The following is a 23,088-nucleotide window of genomic DNA, read 5'->3' as shown; positions in this document are numbered from 1 at the left end:
TTCCGGGGTATGTTGCGGGGTCATCTGGCCGCTTTTGGAGACGGGGCACCCAACAGCACTCAAAGGAATAGCACAGGGATGACGCGAGGAGGCCTGGTGACGACCTAGGCCTGGCTGTGCTGTCCGGCTTACGACATGGAGTCGACAAATAATGCCCCAGCGACACATAAATAGCCAAGTACCTACCCTGTGGCAACTACCAGACGCGCACTCCTCGACGTCAAAGATGGAGGCCCACGACCAGGCGGTCGCGGCCATCGCCTCACGCGTGCGCCGGTTCTCGGAGCGCCAGCAGCCGTTCCGCATCTACCACGGCTCCACCAACAGCACGCGGCACTCCGACAAGAGACCTGACAACACGGTCGACACCAGCCAGCTGGACCGCGTGCTGTCCGTCGACGCCGGCGGCTCCGGCACCGCCGTGGCCGAACCAAATGTCCCCATGGACGCCCTGGTGGCCGCCACCCTTCCCCGCGGCCTCGTTCCGCCCGTGGTCATGGAGTTCCCCGGCATCACCGTCGGCGGCGGCTTCTCGGGAACATCGGGCGAAAGCAGCTCCTTCCGCTACGGCGCCTTTGACGCCACCGTCGTGCGCATCGAGATGGTCCTGCCGACGGGGGAGGTGGCGCATGCGTCGCGCACCCAACGGCCGGACCTGTTCTGGGGCGCGGCCTCTGCGTTCGGGACGCTCGGCGTCGTCACCCTGCTGGAGGTCCGCCTCATCGCGGCGAAGCCCTTTGTGGAGCTCGAGTACCGCCTGTCCCGCAGCATCGCAGAGGCCGTTGAGCAGATGCGGGTGGAAACAGCCCGGGACGACAACGACTTTGTGGACGGCATAGCGTACTCTTCGGACGCGGTCGTCATCTGCGCGGGCCGCATGGTCGACACCGTCCCCGACGGCGCGTCGCAGCGCCGCTTCACCCGGGCCAGGGACCCGTGGTTCTACATACACGTGGAGAAGCACGCCTTGCCGCGCCTCAAGAAAGCCGCACCCGACGGCGGCGGCGGCGGCGGTGTAACAGTAAAAGACTACATCCCGCTGACGGACTACCTCTTCCGCTACGACCGCGGCGGCTTCTGGGCCGCGCGCTGGGCGTTCCGCTACTTCTGCACGCCCTTCAACCGGATCACGCGGTTTGCGCTGAACCCGCTGATGAGCACGCGCGTCATGTACCGCGCGCTGCACAAGTCGGGCCTGGCCGACTCGTACATGACGCAGGACGTCGGCGTGCCCATGGACGCGGCGCCCGCCCTGGCCGCCTGGCTGGCCGCCGAGATGCCGGCCGTCCTCCCGCTCTGGCTGTGCCCGCTGCGGGTGCGGCGCGAGGGCGGCGCGGACGCGGCGCACGGCCTGCACGCCCGGTTCGCGGACCCGACGCATCCCGACCTGCTCAACTTTGGCGTCTGGGGCGAGCTGCCGTCGACGGTACGCGGCCGGCGCGACGCGGTGCGGGTCAACCGCGCGCTCGAGGCCGAGGTGGCGCGGCTGGGCGGCACCAAGTGGCTGTACGCGCAGGCCTTCTACACCGAGGACGAGTTCTGGGCGCGCTACGACCGGGCGAGCTACGACGCGCTGCGGGCGCGGTGCGGCGCCGTGTACCTGCCGAGCGTCTACGACAAGGTCAGGGTCGACGTCGAGGCCGAGGAGGCGGCGGCGGCGGCGGCCCGGGCGACGGGGCTCGCGCGCCTGAGGCGGACGCTGTTCCGGGTGTGGCCCGTCCGCGGCCTGTACGGTGTGTACAAGGCGCTGGAGGGGGGCGACTACCTGCTGCAGAAGACGCGGCGGCCCTTGGAGGTTTCTGGGAAGTGACTCGTGTGTGTGTGTTGTTTTTTTTTTTTCATTTGTTGTTGTTATCTGGTGATGATTTATGCCAAATACGGGAAGAGAAGCCTCGGTATGGCAGCATTTTGAGCCAGCGCTTTTTTTTTTTAAGATGCCTAGCTGTGTAGGTAAACGTGCAGACTAATTCCAAGGGGACCTCCAAGGGGGCCTCCGAGGGTACCATTCAGCCTGCCCACTGGCATATTCTTGCCCTGTCTAAACTAGGCTCGCGAGGTGCGCTTCGAGACGATGCTGCCATTTGTCCAAAGTGCTTCTTTTTAGGGAGACAGACCCCCACGCTTCGGTGCAGCCCAGGTTTCGAGTTGAAGGGTGTGTTATGATTTCTTGCACCACTCATTGCTGTTTATTACGCGCGGCGGATAAATTTGGAACTGCCAACGTCGCTCGCTGCAAGTGCTGTTGCTGCCTTGCATTCCCATTCTCCGTTCTTTAGCTGCACTTGGGTTGGTAGGGAAGGGCCCCCACTTGTTGGCAAGCCAAAGTACCGACTACGTCCACGATCCTTTTCCCATCTTCATCGCACAGCATCCTATCGACGCCCTAGTCGAGCTTCGCCATGCTCACCACAGACGTTAGTCTTTTTCAACGCCCAATCAGCGTTAGCGCATCTACACGGTGGCGCAACGGCTCCGTGGTCCCGTTCCCGCGCCACACCTAGCCGTCGGCAGCCGATGCCTGGCGGATGCCAGCACCAGCAGCCCCCTTGACTGTTGCGTCACCCAGCCTTCTTGTTTAACGTAGCATCGACGCCTGCCCTCCGCATGCCGATCCCACCCATCCGCTCGCCACACACCCTCACACCCCTAGAACATGCTTATCCGCGATCGCGCCACACTTCCCGTGCGGGCCCCAGATTCTCCCGGCGCGGGACGGATATGAGGAAACTGTGCCGCTTGGTTTCTAATCTTTTTTAGGGTTGCAAGCCGCCCCATTAAATTGCTGGCGGCATCGGCTCATTTGCCCGGAGCAACCGCTACGAGCCGAATCATGGAGCTGTTGACTCCTGTTTTGTACCGTCTCTTCTGTCCATTGGCGTGGGTGACAGCTCGCGGCTTAGCCAAAAAAAACCCTGCCCTATATTTCCTTCCTGCTTGCCGCTCACCCACGTGCCTCGACTGGCTATCCTTGTCGGCAGTTGTGCTAGCTCAGCAGCGGTGGCTGTGCCTGATTATTGGGCTGGATAACAGAAAACGCCCGGCAAAGCTCCGAACGGGCCGACGTCTCACTGGCTCTGATGTCGGAGCAGCTTGACCTGGCCGTCTAGACGCCCGCCTCGGCTGCCACAGACGCATGCACCATAGCCCAGGCGTGAGGCGCGGGAGATCAACCCCCCAAGGCACACAGGGCTCGCATGTCGCCGCATCCTGTGCCGTTCAGCGTCGCATCCCAATCTTCAAAGGGGACAGACCGTTACGTCTTCGGCCTGCAGGAGTCGCCCGTCCTACCTGGTCGTCATGATACTTCTGCTGCTGGTCCTATTTTTCCTTGTTCTTTTTCGGATGAAGTAGTGTCACAACAATAGACACCTGTCAATATCCCACCACCACCCCTGGCCCCTCTCTGCCGCGCCTCGCTAAAGTCAGGGTCTTGTACTTCCATGACCGCATCCTCGGGCGCGCTTGTCATTTCTGCCTCCTGCCCCCGGCCGGACGGAAGTCCTGTAGCGCGCCCGCCGGACCCAGGGGTCCATCTAGCCAACTCGACCCAGGGTACGGGTGAGATTCCCAGCTCGTTGGCAGAAAGAGCTCCACCACCCGCAGTGCCAGGGTGACGTTCCCTCGTCCTTTGTTACAGGTCAAGATATGATGCTATTTTCAGAAAAGTACGAGACCAGCTCCTGCCAGACGGCAGCCTTCTTCTCGCCCATCACAGAGCCAGCAGCTTTCGGGTCGTGAGGATGAAGATAGAGGAGCAGTCAAGTCAGCCTGGGCGCAGGGTTGGTGATCGCTCCTGCGTCCTGTCTCGCTGTCCTTTTTCGTTACGGATACTATTCATCCTTCCCGGCTTGGGCGGTGGGAACAAGACTCTGGCATGTGTTTGTGATTAGCCATTCGCGGCCGCGCGTGTGGCATACTCGTCCCGCCGCGCTCGCAGTCGAGCATCGTATCCAAGTATATATCCCCTCCGCGCCCACCGCTATCCTGCTCCAAGACTGCAATGCTGACACCAATCTCCTCGACCACAAGGCCTGGCACCTTCTTTTCTTTCCTATTGTTATTGTAGATTCCGGCTAGCCATATACACACGGCCCTGCCATATCCGCTGTCATTACTGCATATATTGACGCCATCCTTTCTTTGCGACAAAATACAATATTGTCTCGTCAAGTCTTCTACCCAGCATTATAGAGATATCTCTCATATTCCTCTTCTTGCCCTGCATTCTGCATATCCTGGCTCACCTCTCCTACTTGCATAATTTCTTCCTCGTATCCCCTTCCCTGTTACAACTGCGAACACTAGCCACCACACCCCTCATAACATTATGACAAACCCAGAGAAGACACCGCCACAGACTCAGGAGCAGACGCACTGGCCAATGCCAATGCCAATGCCCTCGTGCGAGGAGCTTGATAGGCAAAGCGTCTTCAGCGACTCTTCCAGCTCGACAATCTCCCGGCCAACCAGAGCATTCTTCTTGGGATGCCGAGAGAGCCAGATCATTGACATTCGCGCTCTGGAGGAGGGTCAAGCGCCTTTGACCAACACACCTGTCGACTCTCTCGGCATCCGCAGCCCACCCAACATGGTCGTGGAGCCACCATCCGCTCCTGGATCGGCTCCTCTTCCACGAGCTCTCCCCAGTGACGGCGATGAGGACCTTCTGCCGCTGCCACCAAAAAGGGGATCCCGCGCTTACCGCTATGCTCGATGGAATTTCGGCTCGGTCTACAGGCGCATCTTCACACTGGCGTTCCTCGGTAACCTTTTGGTCTTGATCATCCTTGTCGGCCGCGGCGCGGCTGGAGGCCCGCGTCTCACATACAAGGACGCCTCGGTTGCGGTGTCGGCCAACCTTTTCGTGGCGCTCCTGATCCGCAACGAGCACGTGGTAAACATCATGTTCATCGTCTTCGGAACCTGGCCCAAGAACCTGCCCCTGCGTTTCCGGCGCCTGTTCGCCAAGGTGTACTCGTACGGCGGCATCCACAGCGGCTGCGGCGTTGCCGCGACGGTGTGGTACATTGCCTTTGTCGCCCTCATCACCATCGACTACCAGCAGAGGAACCGGGACCAGATGCTCTCCGCTCTGAGGGGCTACGTGTACCTGGTCACTTACAGCATCTTTGTCTTGCTCGCCCTCATCCTCGTCTTCGCCTACCCGAAACTGCGCGTGGCCATGCACAACTGGTTCGAGGGCGTCCACCGGTTCATGGGATGGTTCGTCGTGCTGCTGTTCTGGGCGCAGACGCTGCTCGTCACCCTCGACGACGCGCCCGCCGCGGGCCTGTCGGGCGGGCAGGCCCTGGCCGCGAGCCCGTCCTTCTGGCTCCTCGTCCTCATCACGCTGCTCGTCGTCTACCCCTGGACCCGCCTCCGCCGCCGCGACGTGCAGGTCGAGGCGCTGTCCGAGCACTGCGTCAAGCTCAACTTCGACTTCACCGACGGCCACTACGGCCAGGCGATCCGGCTCTCCGACGCGCCGCTGCGCGAGACGCACGCCTTCGCCGTCATCCCGAACCCCAAGGCCGTGTCGTTCCTGCAGACCGACTCTTCCGTCGCCCTGCTCGCGCCCGGCTCCCCGGCGCCGTCGGGCTACTCGTCGGCCGACGAGGGCGACGGCGGCGGCGGTGGTGCGGCCGACCTGGCCTCCATCAAGGCGGTGGCCCAAGCCAAGGCGGCGGCGCGCAAGCACCACCAGCAGCAGCTCGCGGCGCTCTCGGGGCCGGGGCTCTCCAACGCGGGCCGGACGGGCTTCTCGGTCGTCATCTCGGACGCGGGCGACTGGACGCGCAAGGTGATCGCGTCGCCGCCGCGGCGCATCTGGACGCGCGGGGTGCCGCAGTACGGCGTCATGCGCGTGGCGGGCATGTTCGAGCCCGTCATCATCATGGCCACGGGGTCCGGCATCGCGCCCTGTCTGGCCCTGTTCGCCGAGATGCCCGACCACCCCGTCCGCGTCATCTGGTCGGCGCCCTCGCCTCTCGAGACCTTCGGCAAGGGCGTCGTCGACACTGTGCTGCGCGCCGACCCGGACGCCGTCATCCACGACACGCGCAGGCAGGGCCGCCCGGACCTCGTCGCCATAGCCTACCGCATGTACGAGGCCAGCGGGAGGGCCGACGCCGCCGGGCTGGGGCTGGGCGACGGGAGGAGGAGGAGGGACGGGCGGCCGCTGGGGAAGTGTGAGGCTGTCGTCATCATCTCGAACCAGCGCGTCACGCGCAAGGTTGTCTATGGGCTTGAGACGCGGGGCGTTCCTGCCTACGGTGCTATTTTTGACTCTTGATTTTCTGTTGTTTCTTTTGCTTCAGTAGACTGCTGTTTCTTTTGGATCAGTAGACCCGGCTCTCAAGCTCTGATTTGTTTGGAAAATGCATTCCATCTCCATGACAGAGCCTACCCAGTTTATTCCAGCCCGTCGAGTCATGAAAAGTCTCTAGAACCCATGCTCTCTGGTTGCAGACTGGTTCTTGCTGCATTGCATCGACGTTTGAGATTGGCAGAGGCAACAGCGACCAATTGACTTTAGCGTGTGCCTTTGGCGTGCGGCACCGACGCTGAAACGCACGCTAAGGTGCCTTAGCCGAGTGGGGCGGGGTCCACAAAATGCAAGAGTGACCAGGCTTGAAGATGGAGAGGTGGGCCTGCGCCTGCCGGCCAATGTAAACAAACGCGACCATAACAACCGCGAGTGCGACAATTGAGAGTGAGATTCACACTCGAACCGTCGCCGCTTGCCCGCACCTGCTCTCTTCTGCGCGACTTTACATGCACCACCAGCCGCGGTTCGAGTCGCAACCTCGCCTACGAGCAACCGAAACCTTTGAATCCAAATTCCTCGAGGACTGCCCGTCTCATCATCCCCAGCTCGTCTGTCTTGTGGCGCCGATCCGAACCTTGGCCACAGCAGCGCCCTCCAACGACCCCTCGCGAGAGCTCCATCCCTCCAAGTCACCACATCAGACGCGTTCATCACCAGTCTGCCTCCAGACAGGCAGCCTGCCGTCGCCATGGACGATCGGTATATCGTCTACGAGAACCGTCTCTCGTCTTTTCTAGGCCCACAAGCCGTATCGAAGCAAAGACGCGCCTCCAATACCAGCTCGAGAGCCCCCAAGACGCTGTCATGGCCACACAAGTTTCTGCCGCCGTTTGAGGTTGGTGCCACGCGCCGTTTCCCAACAGCCCTCATCCTGTGCTGCTTTGCTGACTGCTCCTGTTTGTCCCGCGCGCGCAGCTCGCCAAGGCCGGTTTCTTCTTCGACCCCCATCCGGGCAACCCAGACAATGTAGTCTGTTTTCTCTGCAACAAGAACATGGACGGCTGGGAGGCCGACGACAGCCCCATCGAGGAGCACCTAAAGCACTCCCCCAACTGCGGCTGGGCCGTCACTGCCGCCGTCGAGGCCGAGTGCCAGGGCATGGAGCAGGTAGACCCCAGGGATCCTCGCATGGTCGAGGCGCGCAAGGCCACCTTCGCCGGGAAGTGGCCCTACGAGAGTAAGAAGGGCTGGAAGTGCAAGACAAAGCAGGTACGTTGGGCTAGCTGCGGACCGCACTCTCCCACCTGTGCCACGCCCAAGCTCGGCGCATGCTAACCAGGCCAAACGCTCTTTCCAGCTGGCCGAAGCCGGGTGGATATACACACCAACAAACGAGTCAGACGACAACACCACCTGCGCATACTGCCAACTCTCTCTGGATGGCTGGGAGGCCGGAGACAAGCCTATGTGAGTTCGGTTCGTTCGCGCACGTCGTGCCACGGACCCCCCAGCTGACCATTACGACAGGGACGAGCACTTTAAGAGAGCGTCGGGCTGCCCATTCTTCGAACTCATCAACAAGAACCCAGCACCTCCGAAGAAAGTACCAAAGTCCAGACTCCCGCGGGGCTCCAAGATTTCTCGTGTATCAACACAGTCGGCTGTCACGGCCGCCTCTGACGTCACCTCTGTCGCCGATATCACAGCCGACCACGAAGATAGCGTCATGACGATGGCATCGGTCACCACAACAGCCAGCAAGAAGACGACGAGGACCAGGAAAGCCCCTGCGTCAAAGGCCAGGAGGACCAAGGCGAAGAAGGACGAGCCTGTCGAGATCCATGAGGATGTTGACGCCCAAGATGTGGACATGCCGCCGCCGCCTCCGCCAAAGCCTGCGCGAGGGCGGAAGAGGGCAAGCGATGCTGTCGAGGATTCGGTGCTCACAAATGCTGAAGCGCCCGCGCCGAAGAAGCGCGCGACGAGGACCCGTGGAAGCCAGAACCCCAACGCGTCGGTTGTGAGCATCACGTCACAAGCCGACGTCGAGATGCAAGACGCCGATGCACGTCCAAAGGCAACAGCTACAAAGAAGCGGGCCGCAACAACCGCCAAGACAAAGTCTCGCAAAGCCTCTGCCACCTCTGCCATGTCCACCTCTGCCATGTCCACCTCTGTCATGTCCATCTCTGTCATGTCCACCACGTCTACAGCTTCTCTCCACGCTGGCGACGTCGACGACAAGCTCGAGCGCCAACTACAGGCCGACTTGGACCGCCCATTAACAGATGAGGAGGACCTTGCCGGCCCCTCGGGACTGGGTAGCAAGAACGATCCCGTAGAAGCACCCAAGCCCAAGGGAAAGAAGGCTGTGGCCAAGAAGGTACCTGTGCGAGAGTCTCGAGACGAAGCCAACGCCGACTACGCCATGTTCGATCCGGCTCCTGCAGAGCCCAACGACACATCAGTGGACGCAGAATTTGAGGCTCTCGAGGCCGAGGTTTCGGCTGCACCACAGCCGCAAGAGCTCGCCGTTCCCAAGAAGGGTCGGAAGCCTGCTGTGCGCAAGGTATCGAAACAGGTCAAGAAGGCCAAAGAGCCTGAACCCGAGCCTGAGATGGTGATGGAGCCCAAAGTCGAGCAGTCCGAGCCTGCCAGGAAGCCTAGCCTCGCAGCGGACCAGCTTGAGGATGATCCCGATGTCGAGGTGTTCCATGACGCCTCCGAGGTGCACGAATCGAGCACTGCTACTGTTGTTCAGCAAGAAGCGCCTCCAGCAAAAAGGGGCCGGGGCCGGCCGAAAAAGTCAACCGCATCCCGAGCCTCTACATCCAGCCAGCAGTCACGATTGTCAACGGCACCTGTGCCCGAATCGAAGAGGTCATCCCTGGCTACGGCCGAGCCAACCCGCGCCCAAGAGCCGGAAACAACCAAGGGCTCCGCCGCTGCGGTCGCAAGCAAGCCCCGCGCCGCCAAGGCACCTGTCGCTGTGTCGCCCCCTCCCGCGCAGAAGCCCATGCCGATTCCACCATCGGCATCCCGCCAGCTCCCGCCCCCACCCGCCACCCCGTCGGCAAAGCAAGCCGCTTTATCCCCGTCCCAATCGCCACAGTCTTCGGATGCTGAGAATCAGCCTCCCTCGTCGAGAGCAGCGGCCGGCACTGTTATGAAGAAGGTGGTATTGGCACCCAGCAGCACCCAACAACATCACGTCTACGATGTCGCTTCCACCCCGGTGCGCGCCGGCACGGCCTCGCCTTCCAAGCGTTTCCAGGGCAACCCCAGGACCATCGGCGGGCTTCAGAGCACTACTCCCTGGACCGAGGTGGATCTCGACCTTGTGTTTGCGGAGCACGGGCTTGATGGCGACGAGCGGGATGCCAACAAGGAGAACGGCCTCGACTCGGCAGCCGCCCGTTTTGTAACCAAGGGTAGTGACCTGACATCACCCGAGAAGCGCATGACGGTTGAGGAGTGGATCTACTACAACGCCGGCCAGGCCGAGAAGAGGCTCAGGCAAGAGTGCGAGGCCCTGGTGAGCTCGTTCGAAAGGGAGGGCTCAAGGGCTATGCGCGTCCTGGAGGAGATTGTTGTGGAGCCCTGAACTGTGAGGGACAGCCCATGGTTGTTTAATATCCCTTGTTTCTTGTTTTTGCTATTTTGTCACTGTTTTTTGTTCTTTTCACGTCATGACGTTCAGCATGGAAGCGTCTGTTCAACTGCGCGAGCTACATCGAAGCGGATACGACGTATGTATTGGAAAACCCTAGGCTACAGGTGGGAGGGTTTGAGAGGCGTTTTTTTTCTGGGTTCGCATGTCAGCCTTGGTTGCGGCATAATCTGTTTGGGTGGGTGGGATACGGTGTGCATACAAGATCCCTGCGATCTGTCTCTTTTGCTCTTTGGCCGCCAGTTGCACCCTTCTTGTGGTCAAGGCTAGAGGCCGTCCTTGTTTGGGTTGGTACAGCCTGGGTTTCTGTCTGTTTGAATCACTCTGGGTAATAAAGGTCATGGACCGACTTCCAGTTTAAGTCTCCATTGGAAATTTGACTCCAACCGTTCCTTAATTCTACTTGGTCGCGGCCCCTTCCGTCCATTCCTCCCTTGGTGATGTTTACCCGCTCTATCTTGCAAGCTGGGTTGCCGCGTCTGTGCGTCCGATTGGAGGATATAGTCCGACACGAGCCAAACGCCTGGCATGACCAAGGCCGAACAACGCATTCCCGAGATGCAAAGGTTTCTTCTCCTTCCCTCTTTCCCATCGGCGATATGGTGGTCGACAGTCACCGGAACTGCAGTATTATTCAACATGAAATACTCAAACAATTATTCGTCATTTTACTACGTTATTGTCGTAATACAGCTGTCCCTAGGCCGAGGAGGAATGTTGTGCGCTCTGACCGGGAAGCCAGCACCGCAGCTGGACCCAGGAGCCACATCCTTGGCGCCGTGGCTAGTCACAATAGGTGTGATCCCTCCGGTGGACGTGCTCCCGTATAGCCTCCCTGTGTTGCCCTCCAGTCCGGGGCGCCCCTGTGGTCTGTTTCACAGCGTCACTCTACAGGGCGAGCGCGAGCAAGCGCAACGTCTAGTTGCAAGTGATGATAGCAACTGACACAAAAGGCTGCCCCCTCATAGCAAGGCAGACGATAGCATAAGCACCCAGGCAGTCCCGGGGTGGTACGTATAAGGACGGGGAGCAGCCGTGTCGCGCTACGCAACAAGAAGCCCAAGGGCCTGGGACTCTGGTCTGCCCGGCCTCGGCCGAACTACAGGGCTCAGAAAATAAGAAAATTAGATCCTTCCCGCCCAGATGGTTGGGCTCAACATCCCACTCTCGATCAATCTCCAACAAATGGCAAATAACAAAGGCTGACCCTACAGAGCCATGGACCGCCAGATCTGCGTCATCTTGTCGGCCGCCGAGATTACTAGACTTGCCTACCTCCAAAGGAAGCCAAACACGGATCAAAACGGCGTATGATTCTTTGTCCAAAACTCGCAGGCTGGAGGGGATGTAGATGAAATGTAGAGGAGCATTGGAGATGGCATCGTTTGGTGTAATATTTCGCACCAGCTCAACATGTCATATTGCACCGTCCGAGGTCCCAGTGACGCGCAACCAGTTGGACAAGCCCGTGAAAAGAAGAGGTATAGATGTCGTTCTGGCACTTGTACAGTGAAATGAGCCACACAACGTAATTGAAGGGGCTGTTGCCAAACGAAGATTATCGGCCGAAGAGACAGTGGGTTTCTCCTGGTGACATATACTGGGCAGGCAGCTATGGGCGAGCTTTTAGACAGCTCCGGGAAGTCGCCATGAATACGGCAGAGATGCTCCAAAGGTGTGTTGTTGGGGTCTGTCGGGTTTGAAAAGGCCCGAGCAGCCAGTTGAGGGACAGCGCTGATGCTAGCCAAGGTATACACTCGGCCGTCCGAAAGGCATGCAAGTCCTGGACCACGGCCGGGCCTCCTTTTGGAGATGCGGGCCGCGAGCTCCAATCCAGGCTGCCGAGGCAACTGAAACGATGTGCTCGCAGAAGATGCCAGACGGCGACGGCCCGCGCAGGCGTACGCGCTCCAGACGGTTCCGAACGAACTAGCCTTTATATTGCCGCAATCAGGTGTACATGTGGCAAGAAACCACCAAGGCGTCGCTGCCGCCTGCTCGGCAATAACGGTGCCAAAGGAGGTGAGTATAGTTTGCATGGGCAGCTTCTCTTGTCCCCGGGGCGCCCATTTCCGGATTAGGAAATCCGGGCAGGGCGGCTGCCAATCAGATGGTTGCCGTCGTGGACGCAAATGTGCGATAACTCCGAATCTCCACCAACCTGCATCAAAACCCGGACATAGCAGACAGAGTCGGACAAGCTAAAGAAGGTGGATATTGGTGTGGCGTGGAGCGATAAAAACCACCTATATAAATACTAGAGGAAAGAGGTTACGAGAATATCTAAATATGGTATGCTTCAAGAATCACACACATCTTCTTCCTCAAGCTTTCCCATTGCATACAAGCCAGATATTACCATGGACAGCAAGGCCAACACCACCCCCTATGATCTCCCCGACAACGCAGTCTGGTTTAGTAAGCGACCATCCCTTAGAAGCAGAAAGAAATACGGTACTGACTCTCCACCGCCAGTCACCGGCTGCTCGTCCGGGATAGGCCGGTCGCTGGCCGAGCTCGTTCTCGCCCACCCCACGCACAGGCTGGTCGCGACGGCGCGCAGCCCGGCCGCCCTGTCGGACCTGGCGGGGGCCGCCGAAAACGCCGACCGGCTGCTCAAGGTGGCGCTAGACGTGACGTCGCAGGCGGCCATCGACGCGGCCGTGGCGGCGGCGCTGGCGCGGTTCGGGCGCGTCGACGTGCTCGTCAACAACGCGGGCTACGGCATCATGGGCGACGCCGAGGCCATGGCGCGCGAAGAGGAGCGGCGGCAGGTCGAGACCAACTTCTGGGGCCCCGCGGCGCTGTGCAAGCACGCCGTGCGCGTCATGCGAGACGAGAACCCAAAGGCCGCCGCCGGGGGCAAGGCCGGCGGCGTCGTGCTCAACGTCACCAGCATCGGCGGGTTCGTGGGCTTCCCCATGCACAGCCTGTACCACGCCGCCAAGTTCGCGCTCGAGGGGTACACCGAGGGCATGGCCAAGGAGATGCTGCCCGACTGGAACAGTGAGTAGTAGGATGCCGCGTCGCAGATCCCGACGTTCCGTATCATTCTAACCGCGTCCCGCAACGAATAAAAAAATCAAAAAAATCACAGTCCACTTCTGCATCATCGAGCCCGGCGGCGTCAACACCGGGTTCGCGGCCAGCGTCAACCGCGGGGGCCGGCACCCGGCCTACGAAAGGCCGGACGGGCCGGGCCGCACGCTCGAGACCATGGTGGCGGACCCGAGGGCGCGCGAGATGTGGGCCAGGCCCGAGGCGGTGGCGCGGGCCATGTTCAAGGTCGTCGCCGACGCCGGCAGCGGCGCCCGCGGGCGCATCCCCATCAGGCTGCCGCTCGGCGTGGACGCCTACGCCATCATCAAGAGGGCGGTCGCGGACGTTGAACGGGACCTGGAGGAGTTCAAGGAGCTGTCCATCAGCACGCAGAAGGCGGCGGGCGACGACATGGAGGCTCTGGCTTGAGATGCATGATGCATGATGGGGCGGTAATTGGCCGTCTCCTGATTGGCCAGAAACCCAATTCAGCGGCACCCCCTCCTCGCCCTGCAGGGTTATGCTGCCTCTCCACCTGCCTCAACTGGAACTGGCGGCAGCCCAAAGTGCATGGGTCTGAGTGCGTTGCAGTCTGACTTCGTATCAGGGGCAAGCGAGGGGTCTAAAACTGGATACGGGCGCGGGTGGGCCCGGCCCGCCGCCACAGGAAAAAGGGGAGGACGATAGAAGCACATGAGATGGGTATGTTAAAAGGCGTGTCGCCGGGTAGTGTTGTGATGTAGAGGCACTCTCCAACCACTGCCCTTCACCCTCGCTATTCGAGAGCTTCTCTGCCACTCGCTATCAGAGAGCTACTCCCACACTCGCTATCAGAGAGCTACTCCCACACTCGCTACAGCCCGCGTCAACCCTCGGACAGATAGACACCATGGCACGAGAGTCGCCCAGAGTATCCAAGCTGGCCCTCCTGGCCCTGGCCGGAGTCGTTGGTCAGGTCCAAGGCGCCTATGTCTGGCCCTCGCGCCACGACGTGCTCGAGGACATGCTCGCCATGCAGAGTGGCATCCGGCACGCAGGCTTCACTGATGGTGAGTGTCGCCGCTCCCCGCTCATGACAGGTCCCCGACTCCCAGCGCTAACCCCCGTCCCTTCCAAGTCATCGTGCCTTGCGGCGCCAGCGGCAACCAGGTCGGGATCCAGAAGTCGGCCGAGTGGGTGCGGACGGCGTTCCATGACATGGCCACGCACGACGCGGCGGCCGGCACGGGCGGCCTCGACGCCTCCATCATGTACGAGGTGTCGCGGTCCGAGAACGAGGGCGACGCCTTCGACCACACCCTCGGCGACCTGGCCGAGTTTGTGACCCCCGAGACGTCGGCCTCGGACCTCATCGCCCTGGGCCTCGTCGCCTCCATGGCCTCGTGCGGCGGGCTCAAGATCCCCTACCGCACCGGCCGCGTAGACGCCGTCGTCGCCGGCCCGCTCGGCGTGCCCCTGCACACGGACCCGCTCGACAAGATGGTGGCGGCCTTTGACCGCATGGGCTTCACGCGCGCCGAGATGATCGGCCTCGTCGCCTGCGGCCACTCCATCGGCCAGGTGCACAGCGTCGACTTCCCGGACCTGGTCAAGGGCAGCCCCGGCCCGGCCAACGTGGCCTCCTTCGACCGCACCCCGAACGCCTTCGACACGTCCGTCGTGGACGAGTACCTGAGCGGCGACGGCGTCAACCCGCTCGTCTTTGGCGCCAACGAGACCACCAACTCGGACGCGCGCATCTTTGGCGCCGACGGCAACGCCACCATGCGCGCCCTCGCCGACCCGCCCACCTTCAGCTCCACGTGCACCTCCCTGCTCGGCCGCATGATCGACAAGGTGCCCAGCGGCGTGAGCCTGACCGAGCCCCTCGAGCTGCAGGACATCAAGCCCTACGTCGACAAGCTGCAGCCGGATGCCGGCGCGTCGACCCTCCTCTTCCAGGGCAGCGTGCGCGTCCGCACCACCGGCCGCGACGCCGAGGCCCTGACCGTCGCGCTCGACGTGGCCGACCGCGCCGGCGGGCGCTCCGTCGTGCCCACGACGCGCTCCCGCTTCCGCGGCGGCCAGTCGTACGGCTTCTTCAACGAGCAGTTCACCTGGTTCGACTTCTCGGCCCAGCTTCCCGCCGACGCCGCCATCGCGTCCTTCAACATCAAGGTGACGGACGCCACCGACGGCGGCAGCACCAAGACGTACGACAACAACGGCCACCCGGGCGGCTACCCGGTCCAGAGCGACCTGCTCTTCCTGGACGGCGACTCGTGCCTCAACACGAACATCGTCGACGGCAACATGACGATGCGCGTGACGGCGGCTGTGCGCACCGGCGGCGAGGGCGAGAAGAGGAGCACGCCCACGCCCGTCGTCAACATGGCGCACCGCGTCCAGCAGCCCGGCGTGACGCTGCCCCGGCTCGTGATGGAAAAGGTGCGCATGCGGCCGCTCAACGCCACCCGCGGCCCCTACCAGCTATACGAGACCGACATCTCGCTCGAGGCCAAGGGCTGGATCACGAGCTTCACCCTCGCGCTGCCGAGGGCCGCCGGCGACGTCGTGTCGGCTCTCGTCAAGACGAACGGACTGTCAACCAACTGCTAGTTTGATGGCCCCATTTCTGGAAACGACTGACGTTAACGTCGCCTAGTCTTGTGTAATGTCATGAAAATGTGGGCGTAATCTTTGCCGAACTCCGTTTTCCCCTTGACGCCGCCTGGATTTGAGATGAGCTCGTTGGTGCTAGATAGAGTGTACATAGAATCCCACGATTTTTTACAATGACCTCGCAAGATCCTGGACTTTGTCCTGTTTTTGTTGTTTACCAGCGGGTGCTTCCGCTCTGACCCCTAGCCCTTGGTCTAGGCCTGTTTGTTGACCACTTGACCCTTTTGACCCAAACGCTCTGTAACTCCTTACCGAAGGTCCTAGATTCATGCCTCACAGACGACCTTGACCGCCGCTTGTTTGCTGTTTCACGCCGGAGCCTCTCAACAAACAGCGGGGAGGCAATCATCAATGCATCCCTTTTCCCAACCCCCAGTCGTGTCCCATCGGGGCAAAACACACCAGCCAGGGGAGGGGGGGTCCCGTCCCGCCAACATATGCTTCCCTGTAAGCATTCAACCCAGTCGTACTCCGTCGTCACAATCCAGACCAGTTCCCCCTGCAAAATGCCACGCTCAAACATGCCAACTCGAGTCAGGGTGACGGGCGTTTCATCCGGCAGTGAAATGCTTGACGGGGCGTGTGGTTGACGATCCAAACAGCCCCAGCCGTTGGATGTAGGGGCGGCTGCCAAGCCATAACCCCCAGTACCGTCGCAGGCGCGGCAGACCCGATCGAAACGACATTCCACAAATCAAGATCCCGTCTACATATCGCCACGCCGGACGAGGTGCCTTTCATAGAGCATCTGTCGCGCGGGACACCCTGGAGATCAGGGGTTGCTCTGCCGTGACGAAGGCCTCGACGTCGCTCACAGAACTGGCATTCAAAACTCCACCACCGCCACCATCATCATCATCAATCTCTTGGGCACATTCCTCGTCTTCATTTCTCTCTTGGTCCGGCTGTGCCGAAACTTTTTGCAAATACCCCGAAGCTGGTCTCGGCTTATTCCATCTTGAACGACACCGCCCATCGCACAATATATTCAACCAACACACACACACACACACACACACACACACACACACACACACACACACACACACACACACACACACACACACACGTCTCGCCCGCCATGAGGTTCTCCGCCACCTTCTTCCTCGGCCTCGTCGCCTACGCGGCCGCCCTGCCCACAGTCACCCTGACCGGCGACGTCATCGAGGCCCGCGCGCCCCAGCTCAGCGTGCCGCCGGGAACCCCGGTGACCGACACCCAGGGCGTCAAGCTCCGCCCGGGCACGAGATGCACCACAACCTCGACCGAGGGCGTCCTCGCCTGCAACGACGGCACAGGCGCCGTCTTCAACATCGTCAAAGGAAGGATAAGGGGACGCGACCTCGTACCACCCGAGGAGGACTCGGGCGACGCGGCCGCGCAGGAGGCTGCCGATGATCGGGAGGAGGAGGACGATTAGTAGGACGCTCAACAGGGATTGAGTAGCTAGCCGTCATCTATTCGTCAAAAGGGGCGGAGAAAAGGGCGTGGGGAGGCCACAACGGGCACAGGGCCATCTCACCCGGCTCTCGGAGCTCATGCATAACCAGGCATACCAAGGCGGATAGAAGGCGAGGGGTGCAGAGCCAGAGAGGCGTCTCGATAATACATTGATGACACAACTTGCCGACGCCCCCTTGCAAAGTGCTTCAATAAAACCCGACAAAAGCAGGTAGCTAACTGTCCCGGCACGGTATTCATGGCAGTGGCCAAGGCAGCGGCTTGGGCACCGGGCGCCATGGTAGAGGCTCTGGCAGCGACTTGAGCGGTGCCAGCAGCAGCTCTGGCAGCTAGAAGTGGGCACAAGTAGCAACCAAGGCCGCACGTCCAGGAGATGGGCGCGCTTTATGGAACGGATGGATTGACTGGGTAAAACTCGGAGGACCTCGGTTTTCGGAGGACGCGGGGGGCTCACTGATAGCATAAATAGCACTAGCATGATAGGTATGAAGTGGAACAAGTGCCGTGGGTCAGGGGGCATTGCGCAGCGTAAATATATCGGTACGTCACCGCTCTTCAAGATACTGATGGTATTCTAGCCACCTCGTGGTATGCTCTGCTCACATGCATAAGTTCCGAGAGCCAAGTGGTTTCGAATCCCCAGCACAGTCGTTACCGACTACTTCTTACCGCCGGAGCCGCCGCTGCTGCTGCCGGACTTCGAGGACGACGACTGGCCGCTGGGCGCCGTGTAGGTCGAGCCGCCGTTGCCATTGTTGTAGTACGTGCTGCCGTTGGGGTTGGCGTAGTAGTAAGAACCGTTGCTGAGGGTGGGCCTCGTCAGCAACATGGCAGGCACGCATGCTTGGCTGGTGGATGCGCTCATAAACTTACGAGTTGGAGTAGTGGTACGAGTTGGAGCCGTCGCCATAGTCGCGCGAGCAGTAGTGGTTACCCTACCGCGCCGGGTCAGCATTGACGCAACTCATATTCCTTGCCCTCCACGTGCCCACGTGCGGGGGACAGCTGTCGCGCTTACCTGGCTGTTGGTGCCGTGGCCATTGTACGAGTATCCCTTGTCCGACATGGCGAGAGGTGTAGCTGCAAGCAAGCAGTCCGAGTTTGCTGTGGGAATCGTGTCTGGGGTTGAACAAAAGAGCTTCAGGAAGTAGAAGCTGGTATCGAGAATGGATGCAGCGAGCCTGATGCGGGGAAACAGCCGGGTATTTAAGCACCCCCGCGCGGTATCTCTTTCAGTGACGTTGAACCTTATCTCGGTAGGCTCAGACGCTTTCACATCCGAAAATGGCAAGCACGGGGACCAGGCCTACAGAGCGACCCCACCATGGCCAGACCTTCCGCATGGTATGGTGCCAGAATATGGTGTTTGTACCTACACAACCAAATACTACAAGACTAGGCCATTTACACACCCCGCGCACACCCCGCTGGTCGTTTAGCTATCGAACCAACCCACTACCGAAGTACGAGATAGTGGACAGGGAGCGATGTAAACAAGCGGGGAGAGTCTCCGACGCCCACAAGAAATGCTGGGTGTGATATCAGGAGCCAGGTATCCGGGCCCAAGCCTCCAGCCCCGCTCCCACGCTACAACGAAGCTGCATTGGAGCAAATGAGCGGCTTTCAGTAATCGTCGTCGTCGTCGTAGCCATCGTCGTCGTAGTCATCGTTGTCGTAGCCATCGTTATCGCCGTCCCCATCATCCGAGCCCCCATCATCCGAGTCCCCATCATCCGAGTCCCCATCATCCGAGTGAGTCGAGTGGGAGTCGCCATCGCCGACCAGCCGACCACAAGTGGTTACGGAATCGGAATCGCTGTTCGAATTGGAATCGCTGTCCGAATCGTAAGGATAACCATTACTATAACCATTGCTTAAGGTGCTGCCTCCGGCATTGGCACCGCCTGTGCCGTAAACGCTGCCGCCACCATAGGTGCTGCCCCCATACGAGCTGGCACGGCTGGAAGGGATGGCCGTATGGCTGGTACCAGCGTCGCTGGGTGCTCTACTGCCGCCGTACCTGCTGTCCCTATAGTTGCTACCGCGGTACGCGCTGTCGCCGTAGTTGCTGCCACCGTAGTTGCTGCCACCGTAGTTGCTGCCACCGTACGTGCTGCCGCCGTACGTGCTGCCACCGTACGTGCTGCCGCCGTACGTGCTGCCGCCGTACGTGCTGCCGCCGTAGTTGCTGCCGCCGTAGTTGCTGCCGTCACGCGTTCCACGGCTGTAAATGCCACCAGTGCCGGACGTATGACTACAGGCGTCGTCACGGCTGTAGGTGCTGCCGCGGTCGCTGTCGCGTCGGCCACCGCGGTTCACGTCATGCCGACCTCCAGCCGGGTCCGTGTAGACGGCCCTCCCGCGGCCATTGTCATAGTACCTGCTGTTGTCGGGGTTCCTGTAGTACCACGATCCGTCCCTGGAAAGCGACAGCGGGCCGCGCGCGCCCCCCCATGGGGTTAGTCGTCCGGCGGGAAAGAATCAAGTCACTCCACGGTTGGGACGCCGGCCAGATCGGCTTACCTGTTGTCGTAGCGGTACGTGTTCGGGTTGGGGGCGTCACGGCCGTAGTCGCGCGACTCCCAGAGGTTGCCCTGTGGACCCGGATCTGGGTGAGCACAAAGTGAGGAGATTGCTGCGAGGTGGGGAGTCCGGTCGTGGTTACTCACCCGACTGTTGATGCCGGTGCCTTGGACAGTATACCATTGGTGCCACCAATCTGACATGACGATTGCTAGTGCCGCTTATGTCGGTCTTGGGTGCTGCCTCTTGGTCCTCTGGTGCTGGAATGGTAAAGAAGTGGGGGAGCAAAGAAAGTGCCGGATAGGGATACTGCCTCGCTATTAAACAGGCACAGCGGAGTCCCCACCGTTTCAAGCTGCACTTGTCCAGTCGCGATAGGGAGCCTAGTTATCACGCGACCAAACCCCCACGCAATTTCCCTGATACCCCCCTCAAGGCAGGCAAGAATGGATGGATGAAATACCTACCCAGGTAGGTACGTACCTAGGCTCCTGCTCATTAGACTAGACGATCAGTAGCACGGACACAGGTTTTCTAGCCCACTTCAGAACCATCCCAATTTTGGGTCCGGCTAATCAAGGCACATCGGATAGGGAGGTCCGACTTGGAAGCCAGTAGAGACATCTAGGATTGGACCCCAAAAGACAGGTTCATATCGTGCAGTCCGAGACCAAAGCTCCACGAGAGCTGTGAATTCGATGAGCGTTGGGGTGCTGAAACCCACGAGTGCCGCAGGAGCACGGGCGTGGGTCCAGATGCAGGCTGAAAGAAATACAAAATCCGTGGAAGCAAAACAGAAGGCCGGAATCCGCAGCCGACAAGGAGGCGGGGTGCCAAAAGAATCATAATTATAAGTTCAATCCCAAACTCCACTGATATGCAGTTGCCGCTTGTCTATTCTATGTCCAAAGCGAAAACAAGAAGTAGTATGAACGCCTGATGGGTAGAAGATGAAGGAAATGAAACCAAAAGAGGATGATCATGGTGCTTTGGGCTTGTCATCGCTGCTGTTCGTCTTTTCGTTGGCTTTGGGAATAAACGCCTCAGCACTCGACCCCCCTTCTATCTTGCGACCGCCGGCGTCGTCATCCGGGTTGGCATCTCCGGAATGCTCGGGAGGGCCTTGCTTCTTGCCCTCCCGATACTTGTCCATCTTCTCGCCGAGGTACCGCATAGAGCGGGACACCCCGGACATGGCAACACCCTTGATAGCCTGGACGGTGCTCGGCCAGGAAGTCGTTTTTTCGATTGCCTCGCGCAGAATTTCCCGCCGCACGGCCGCGTTCCCCTTGGCGATCCGCTGGTCGAATTCACCGCCCGTCCTGGCGCCAAAGGAGATGCCACCCTCTTCGGTCTGCAGGTTCTCCGTCATATGATCAAAGTCGGCGCGCGAGATCTGCCACTTCTTTTGGTACTCAAAGTACACCCGCGACCGGAACTGCCGCGGCAGCCGTCGCACCATGTTGCCCCTCGTCGCGTCCGACATGGTTTGGCGGAGAACCAGATCATGCTCGGGCGGCGCGGAGCTGGGGTCCTCGACCTCGGCAAAGTCGACGTTGGGAAGCACCTGCACAAGCGGCGCGTAGAGATTCCGGAAATGGATGGCATTGTGGCCCACAATGTTGGCCACCTTTCGCGGGTTCTCCGTCGGGAAACGCATGCGCGGGTCGCCCAGGTAGCTGAGCCCAGCGATGGTCGAATAGAGCTCGCGCTCCGTGAACTCCTCTGGCAGCATCAGAAGGGCGGTACGGATGGCGGCAAGCAGGTTCGTCTGGTTGGCGATGCGGACGCGCGCGTTGTCTCGAATAATCTTGACCGGCTTGTGCAGCCTCCCAGCAAGATACAGCGTGTCCCACTCGAGCAAATCACGGCAGAGGGTGTCGATATTCACAACGCCGTACTTGACGAGGACGCCCTCGACTTGAACGTAGGGGTTAAAATAGACGCCCGCCCCGTACCGATCCTGGACCCTGCTCACGAGGCCGGAGCCAAGGCTGGCAAGGCCGCTGTAGTGGTGGCGGTTCTGCCGTATGTTGAGCGAGTGCCAGTGCTGCGTATGGGACACTCCGAAGATGAAGTCGATCATCTTGGGCTTCTCCCCCTGTGCGCGCACGATGGCCGGGTCGGGGTCGGGGTGCACCGAGTGAACGAGCTCGTCGCTTGGGGTGCGGCCGAGCAGTTTTGACTGGGGGAAGACCCCTGATCCGTAGGCAAACGCGTAGATGATGGGCGCCTGGAAAGACTTCACAATATCTCCCAGAGCCTTTTTGAACTCGGCGTTGATGATCATATGCTGGTTGTACCCCAGGTGCCGGTACGGCAGATCGCTGAACTTGTCCACATGTTGGTAGTCGACCTTATCTTCCCAGTCTAGTGTCTGTTCGTTTACGAGTGAACGCGTGCTTTGTGACGAGGCATCAGAGGCGCTGGCTTGGCTGTCGGTCTGCTTATTGTCGCTGGTTGAAGTAGAGGCGAGTCGAGATGCGGACGCGGGAAGTGGGCGCCAGCCATCGAGAAGAGGATTACGACAGAGGCATGAGAGGCTTGAAGGGACGGCAGCGGATCCTCGCGACGTTGTATTTGCGCGTGGGAGGGAGGCGGCGCCCTGGTGATGCGATCGACGGGTCAGGTTTGCTGTCTATGACGTCGCGATGTTGCATGAGGGCAAGGGCAAGCTTACCCTCCGGCGCAAGACTGAGAACATCTCGAGGCCTGGTTACACCGCCCTGGGGTGCGCGCAGAAAGGAGATTATTTGAGAAGACCAGTGCGGCAGCTAGGGGGCGTATTCGGGGTCAGCTTTGGCGTTGTCGAGTTGTCTGGCGTCGAAGCTGTTCGTCGCAAGGATGAAAGTTTGGGAGGAAAGAGCCCAAGGTCAATTGCGAGCTCGGCTGAAGCAAGCCCGGGTGCTTGGCAGGATCGAGCTGGGCTAGCGGCGCAATGTGCTAGTGGAGCTGGTGACGCGAGGCGCCAGGGGTCTGGGCTGTACCCCTGATAAGCCCTGAACCCCAACGACAACTCCATACGGGTACCTACCTGAGTACCAACCTGCCTCTCCACCTGCTAGCTATGGACTGCCGAGTGCTATGGACCAAGCAAATCTTAAGACATAAGAGAAGTGATAGGACTCAAAGGGCCTGGCCAGTGCGGTTCATGTGCATCTACGGGTGTTTGACTTTGCGGGAAGGAACAATGAGCGACACTTGCAGCGGAGAGGGGCTCGCCGCCCAGGCTGCTGGAGTGCATAAAAGCTTGATTTACCGGTCATTATGATCTTCGGGAGTTAGGAACCTGGTAGGTGCCAATTGTAATAACAACCAACCCTCCTCTACTGTTTCTGATTCAAAGCATTGAATGAAATGGGTTGGAAGGTGCCCGCGTATGAGCACCCAAGGGAGGCCTGACGTAATTCGGCAGTCCACCGTTGCATTCCAACGGCAACCGCTTGCAGCACAACCCGGAAGAGGA

General features: G+C 60.3%; 9 protein-coding genes across 9 annotated transcripts; 6 read left to right on the top strand and 3 right to left on the bottom strand.

Annotated features, from left to right (window-relative positions):
• Nucleotides 1-73: 73 nt before the first annotated feature.
• On the top strand, nt 74-2,064 carry GGTG_12327 (hypothetical protein). Its single transcript, XM_009230224.1, has one exon. The coding sequence runs from the start codon at nt 152-154 to the stop codon at nt 1,808-1,810; it is 1,659 nt and encodes a 552-aa protein (XP_009228488.1). The 5' UTR covers nt 74-151; the 3' UTR covers nt 1,811-2,064.
• A 2,329-nt stretch (nt 2,065-4,393) lies between these two features.
• On the top strand, nt 4,394-6,292 carry GGTG_12326 (integral membrane protein TmpA; the record flags this gene model as incomplete). Its single annotated transcript, XM_009230223.1, has 1 exon — nt 4,394-6,292. One exon carries the CDS (start codon nt 4,394-4,396, stop codon nt 6,290-6,292), a length of 1,899 nt encoding a protein of 632 aa, XP_009228487.1.
• A 394-nt stretch (nt 6,293-6,686) lies between these two features.
• On the top strand, nt 6,687-10,354 carry GGTG_12325 (hypothetical protein). Its single transcript, XM_009230222.1, has 4 exons — nt 6,687-7,163; nt 7,244-7,537; nt 7,626-7,735; nt 7,796-10,354. Exons 1-4 carry the CDS (start codon nt 7,017-7,019, stop codon nt 9,870-9,872), a joined length of 2,628 nt encoding a protein of 875 aa, XP_009228486.1. The 5' UTR covers nt 6,687-7,016; the 3' UTR covers nt 9,873-10,354.
• A 1,851-nt stretch (nt 10,355-12,205) lies between these two features.
• On the top strand, nt 12,206-13,796 carry GGTG_12324 (hypothetical protein). Its single transcript, XM_009230221.1, has 3 exons — nt 12,206-12,356; nt 12,414-12,944; nt 13,036-13,796. The coding sequence occupies exons 1-3, from the start codon at nt 12,233-12,235 to the stop codon at nt 13,404-13,406; spliced, it is 1,026 nt and encodes a 341-aa protein (XP_009228485.1). The 5' UTR covers nt 12,206-12,232; the 3' UTR covers nt 13,407-13,796.
• GGTG_12323 (hypothetical protein) lies at nt 13,784-15,782 on the top strand. The gene is made up of 2 exons (XM_009230220.1): nt 13,784-14,026; nt 14,095-15,782. Exons 1-2 carry the CDS (start codon nt 13,867-13,869, stop codon nt 15,573-15,575), a joined length of 1,641 nt encoding a protein of 546 aa, XP_009228484.1. The 5' UTR covers nt 13,784-13,866; the 3' UTR covers nt 15,576-15,782.
• A 937-nt stretch (nt 15,783-16,719) lies between these two features.
• Nucleotides 16,720-17,058, top strand: GGTG_12322 (hypothetical protein; the record flags this gene model as incomplete). Its single annotated transcript, XM_009230219.1, has 1 exon — nt 16,720-17,058. One exon carries the CDS (start codon nt 16,720-16,722, stop codon nt 17,056-17,058), a length of 339 nt encoding a protein of 112 aa, XP_009228483.1.
• Nucleotides 17,059-17,515: 457 nt separating this feature from the next.
• Nucleotides 17,516-18,410, bottom strand: GGTG_12321 (hypothetical protein). The gene is made up of 3 exons (XM_009230218.1): nt 18,118-18,410; nt 17,973-18,034; nt 17,516-17,902 (listed from the first exon to the last, which is right to left on the bottom strand). The coding sequence occupies exons 1-3, from the start codon at nt 18,163-18,165 to the stop codon at nt 17,758-17,760; spliced, it is 255 nt and encodes an 84-aa protein (XP_009228482.1). The 5' UTR covers nt 18,166-18,410; the 3' UTR covers nt 17,516-17,757.
• Nucleotides 18,391-20,070, bottom strand: GGTG_12320 (hypothetical protein). Its single transcript, XM_009230217.1, has 3 exons — nt 19,769-20,070; nt 19,623-19,693; nt 18,391-19,518 (listed from the first exon to the last, which is right to left on the bottom strand). Exons 1-3 carry the CDS (start codon nt 19,823-19,825, stop codon nt 18,723-18,725), a joined length of 924 nt encoding a protein of 307 aa, XP_009228481.1. The 5' UTR covers nt 19,826-20,070; the 3' UTR covers nt 18,391-18,722.
• GGTG_12319 (mitochondrial import protein mmp37) lies at nt 20,031-22,505 on the bottom strand. The gene is made up of 2 exons (XM_009230216.1): nt 22,303-22,505; nt 20,031-22,227 (listed from the first exon to the last, which is right to left on the bottom strand). The coding sequence occupies exons 1-2, from the start codon at nt 22,324-22,326 to the stop codon at nt 20,602-20,604; spliced, it is 1,650 nt and encodes a 549-aa protein (XP_009228480.1). The 5' UTR covers nt 22,327-22,505; the 3' UTR covers nt 20,031-20,601.
• Nucleotides 22,506-23,088: the final 583 nt, after the last annotated feature.

Source organism: Gaeumannomyces tritici (assembly GCF_000145635.1).
Source record: "Gaeumannomyces tritici R3-111a-1 unplaced genomic scaffold supercont2.8, whole genome shotgun sequence".
Classification (NCBI taxonomy): Eukaryota; Fungi; Ascomycota; class Sordariomycetes; order Magnaporthales; family Magnaporthaceae; genus Gaeumannomyces; species Gaeumannomyces tritici.
Note: the sequence above shows the minus strand (reverse complement) of the source record. Positions and strands in the feature narration are given on the sequence as shown.

Excerpts from the sequence above, each read along its gene's own strand:
- GGTG_12327 (XM_009230224.1), top strand. The coding sequence starts at position 152 with ATGCCCCAGCGACACATAAATAGCCAAGTACCTACCCTGTGGCAACTA.
- GGTG_12325 (XM_009230222.1), top strand. The coding sequence starts at position 7,017 with ATGGACGATCGGTATATCGTCTACGAGAACCGTCTCTCGTCTTTTCTA. Across the intron at positions 7,164-7,243 it reads AGTTTCTGCCGCCGTTTGAG|CTCGCCAAGGCCGGTTTCTT; the intron begins GTTGGTGCCACG and ends CCGCGCGCGCAG. Across the intron at positions 7,736-7,795 it reads GAGGCCGGAGACAAGCCTAT|GGACGAGCACTTTAAGAGAG; the intron begins GTGAGTTCGGTT and ends CCATTACGACAG.
- GGTG_12324 (XM_009230221.1), top strand. The coding sequence starts at position 12,233 with ATGCTTCAAGAATCACACACATCTTCTTCCTCAAGCTTTCCCATTGCA. Across the intron at positions 12,357-12,413 it reads CGACAACGCAGTCTGGTTTA|TCACCGGCTGCTCGTCCGGG; the intron begins GTAAGCGACCAT and ends CTCCACCGCCAG. Across the intron at positions 12,945-13,035 it reads GATGCTGCCCGACTGGAACA|TCCACTTCTGCATCATCGAG; the intron begins GTGAGTAGTAGG and ends AAAAAATCACAG.
- GGTG_12323 (XM_009230220.1), top strand. The coding sequence starts at position 13,867 with ATGGCACGAGAGTCGCCCAGAGTATCCAAGCTGGCCCTCCTGGCCCTG. Across the intron at positions 14,027-14,094 it reads GCACGCAGGCTTCACTGATG|TCATCGTGCCTTGCGGCGCC; the intron begins GTGAGTGTCGCC and ends GTCCCTTCCAAG.
- GGTG_12321 (XM_009230218.1), bottom strand. The coding sequence starts at position 18,165 with ATGTCGGACAAGGGATACTCGTACAATGGCCACGGCACCAACAGCCAG. Across the intron at positions 18,035-18,117 it reads GCCACGGCACCAACAGCCAG|GGTAACCACTACTGCTCGCG; the intron begins GTAAGCGCGACA and ends CCGGCGCGGTAG. Across the intron at positions 17,903-17,972 it reads TCGTACCACTACTCCAACTC|CAACGGTTCTTACTACTACG; the intron begins GTAAGTTTATGA and ends GCCCACCCTCAG.
- GGTG_12320 (XM_009230217.1), bottom strand. The coding sequence starts at position 19,825 with ATGTCAGATTGGTGGCACCAATGGTATACTGTCCAAGGCACCGGCATC. Across the intron at positions 19,694-19,768 it reads GCACCGGCATCAACAGTCGG|GGCAACCTCTGGGAGTCGCG; the intron begins GTGAGTAACCAC and ends CCGGGTCCACAG. Across the intron at positions 19,519-19,622 it reads ACGTACCGCTACGACAACAG|GGACGGATCGTGGTACTACA; the intron begins GTAAGCCGATCT and ends GTCGCTTTCCAG.
- GGTG_12319 (XM_009230216.1), bottom strand. The coding sequence starts at position 22,326 with ATGTTCTCAGTCTTGCGCCGGAGG. Across the intron at positions 22,228-22,302 it reads TCTCAGTCTTGCGCCGGAGG|GGCGCCGCCTCCCTCCCACG; the intron begins GTAAGCTTGCCC and ends TCGCATCACCAG.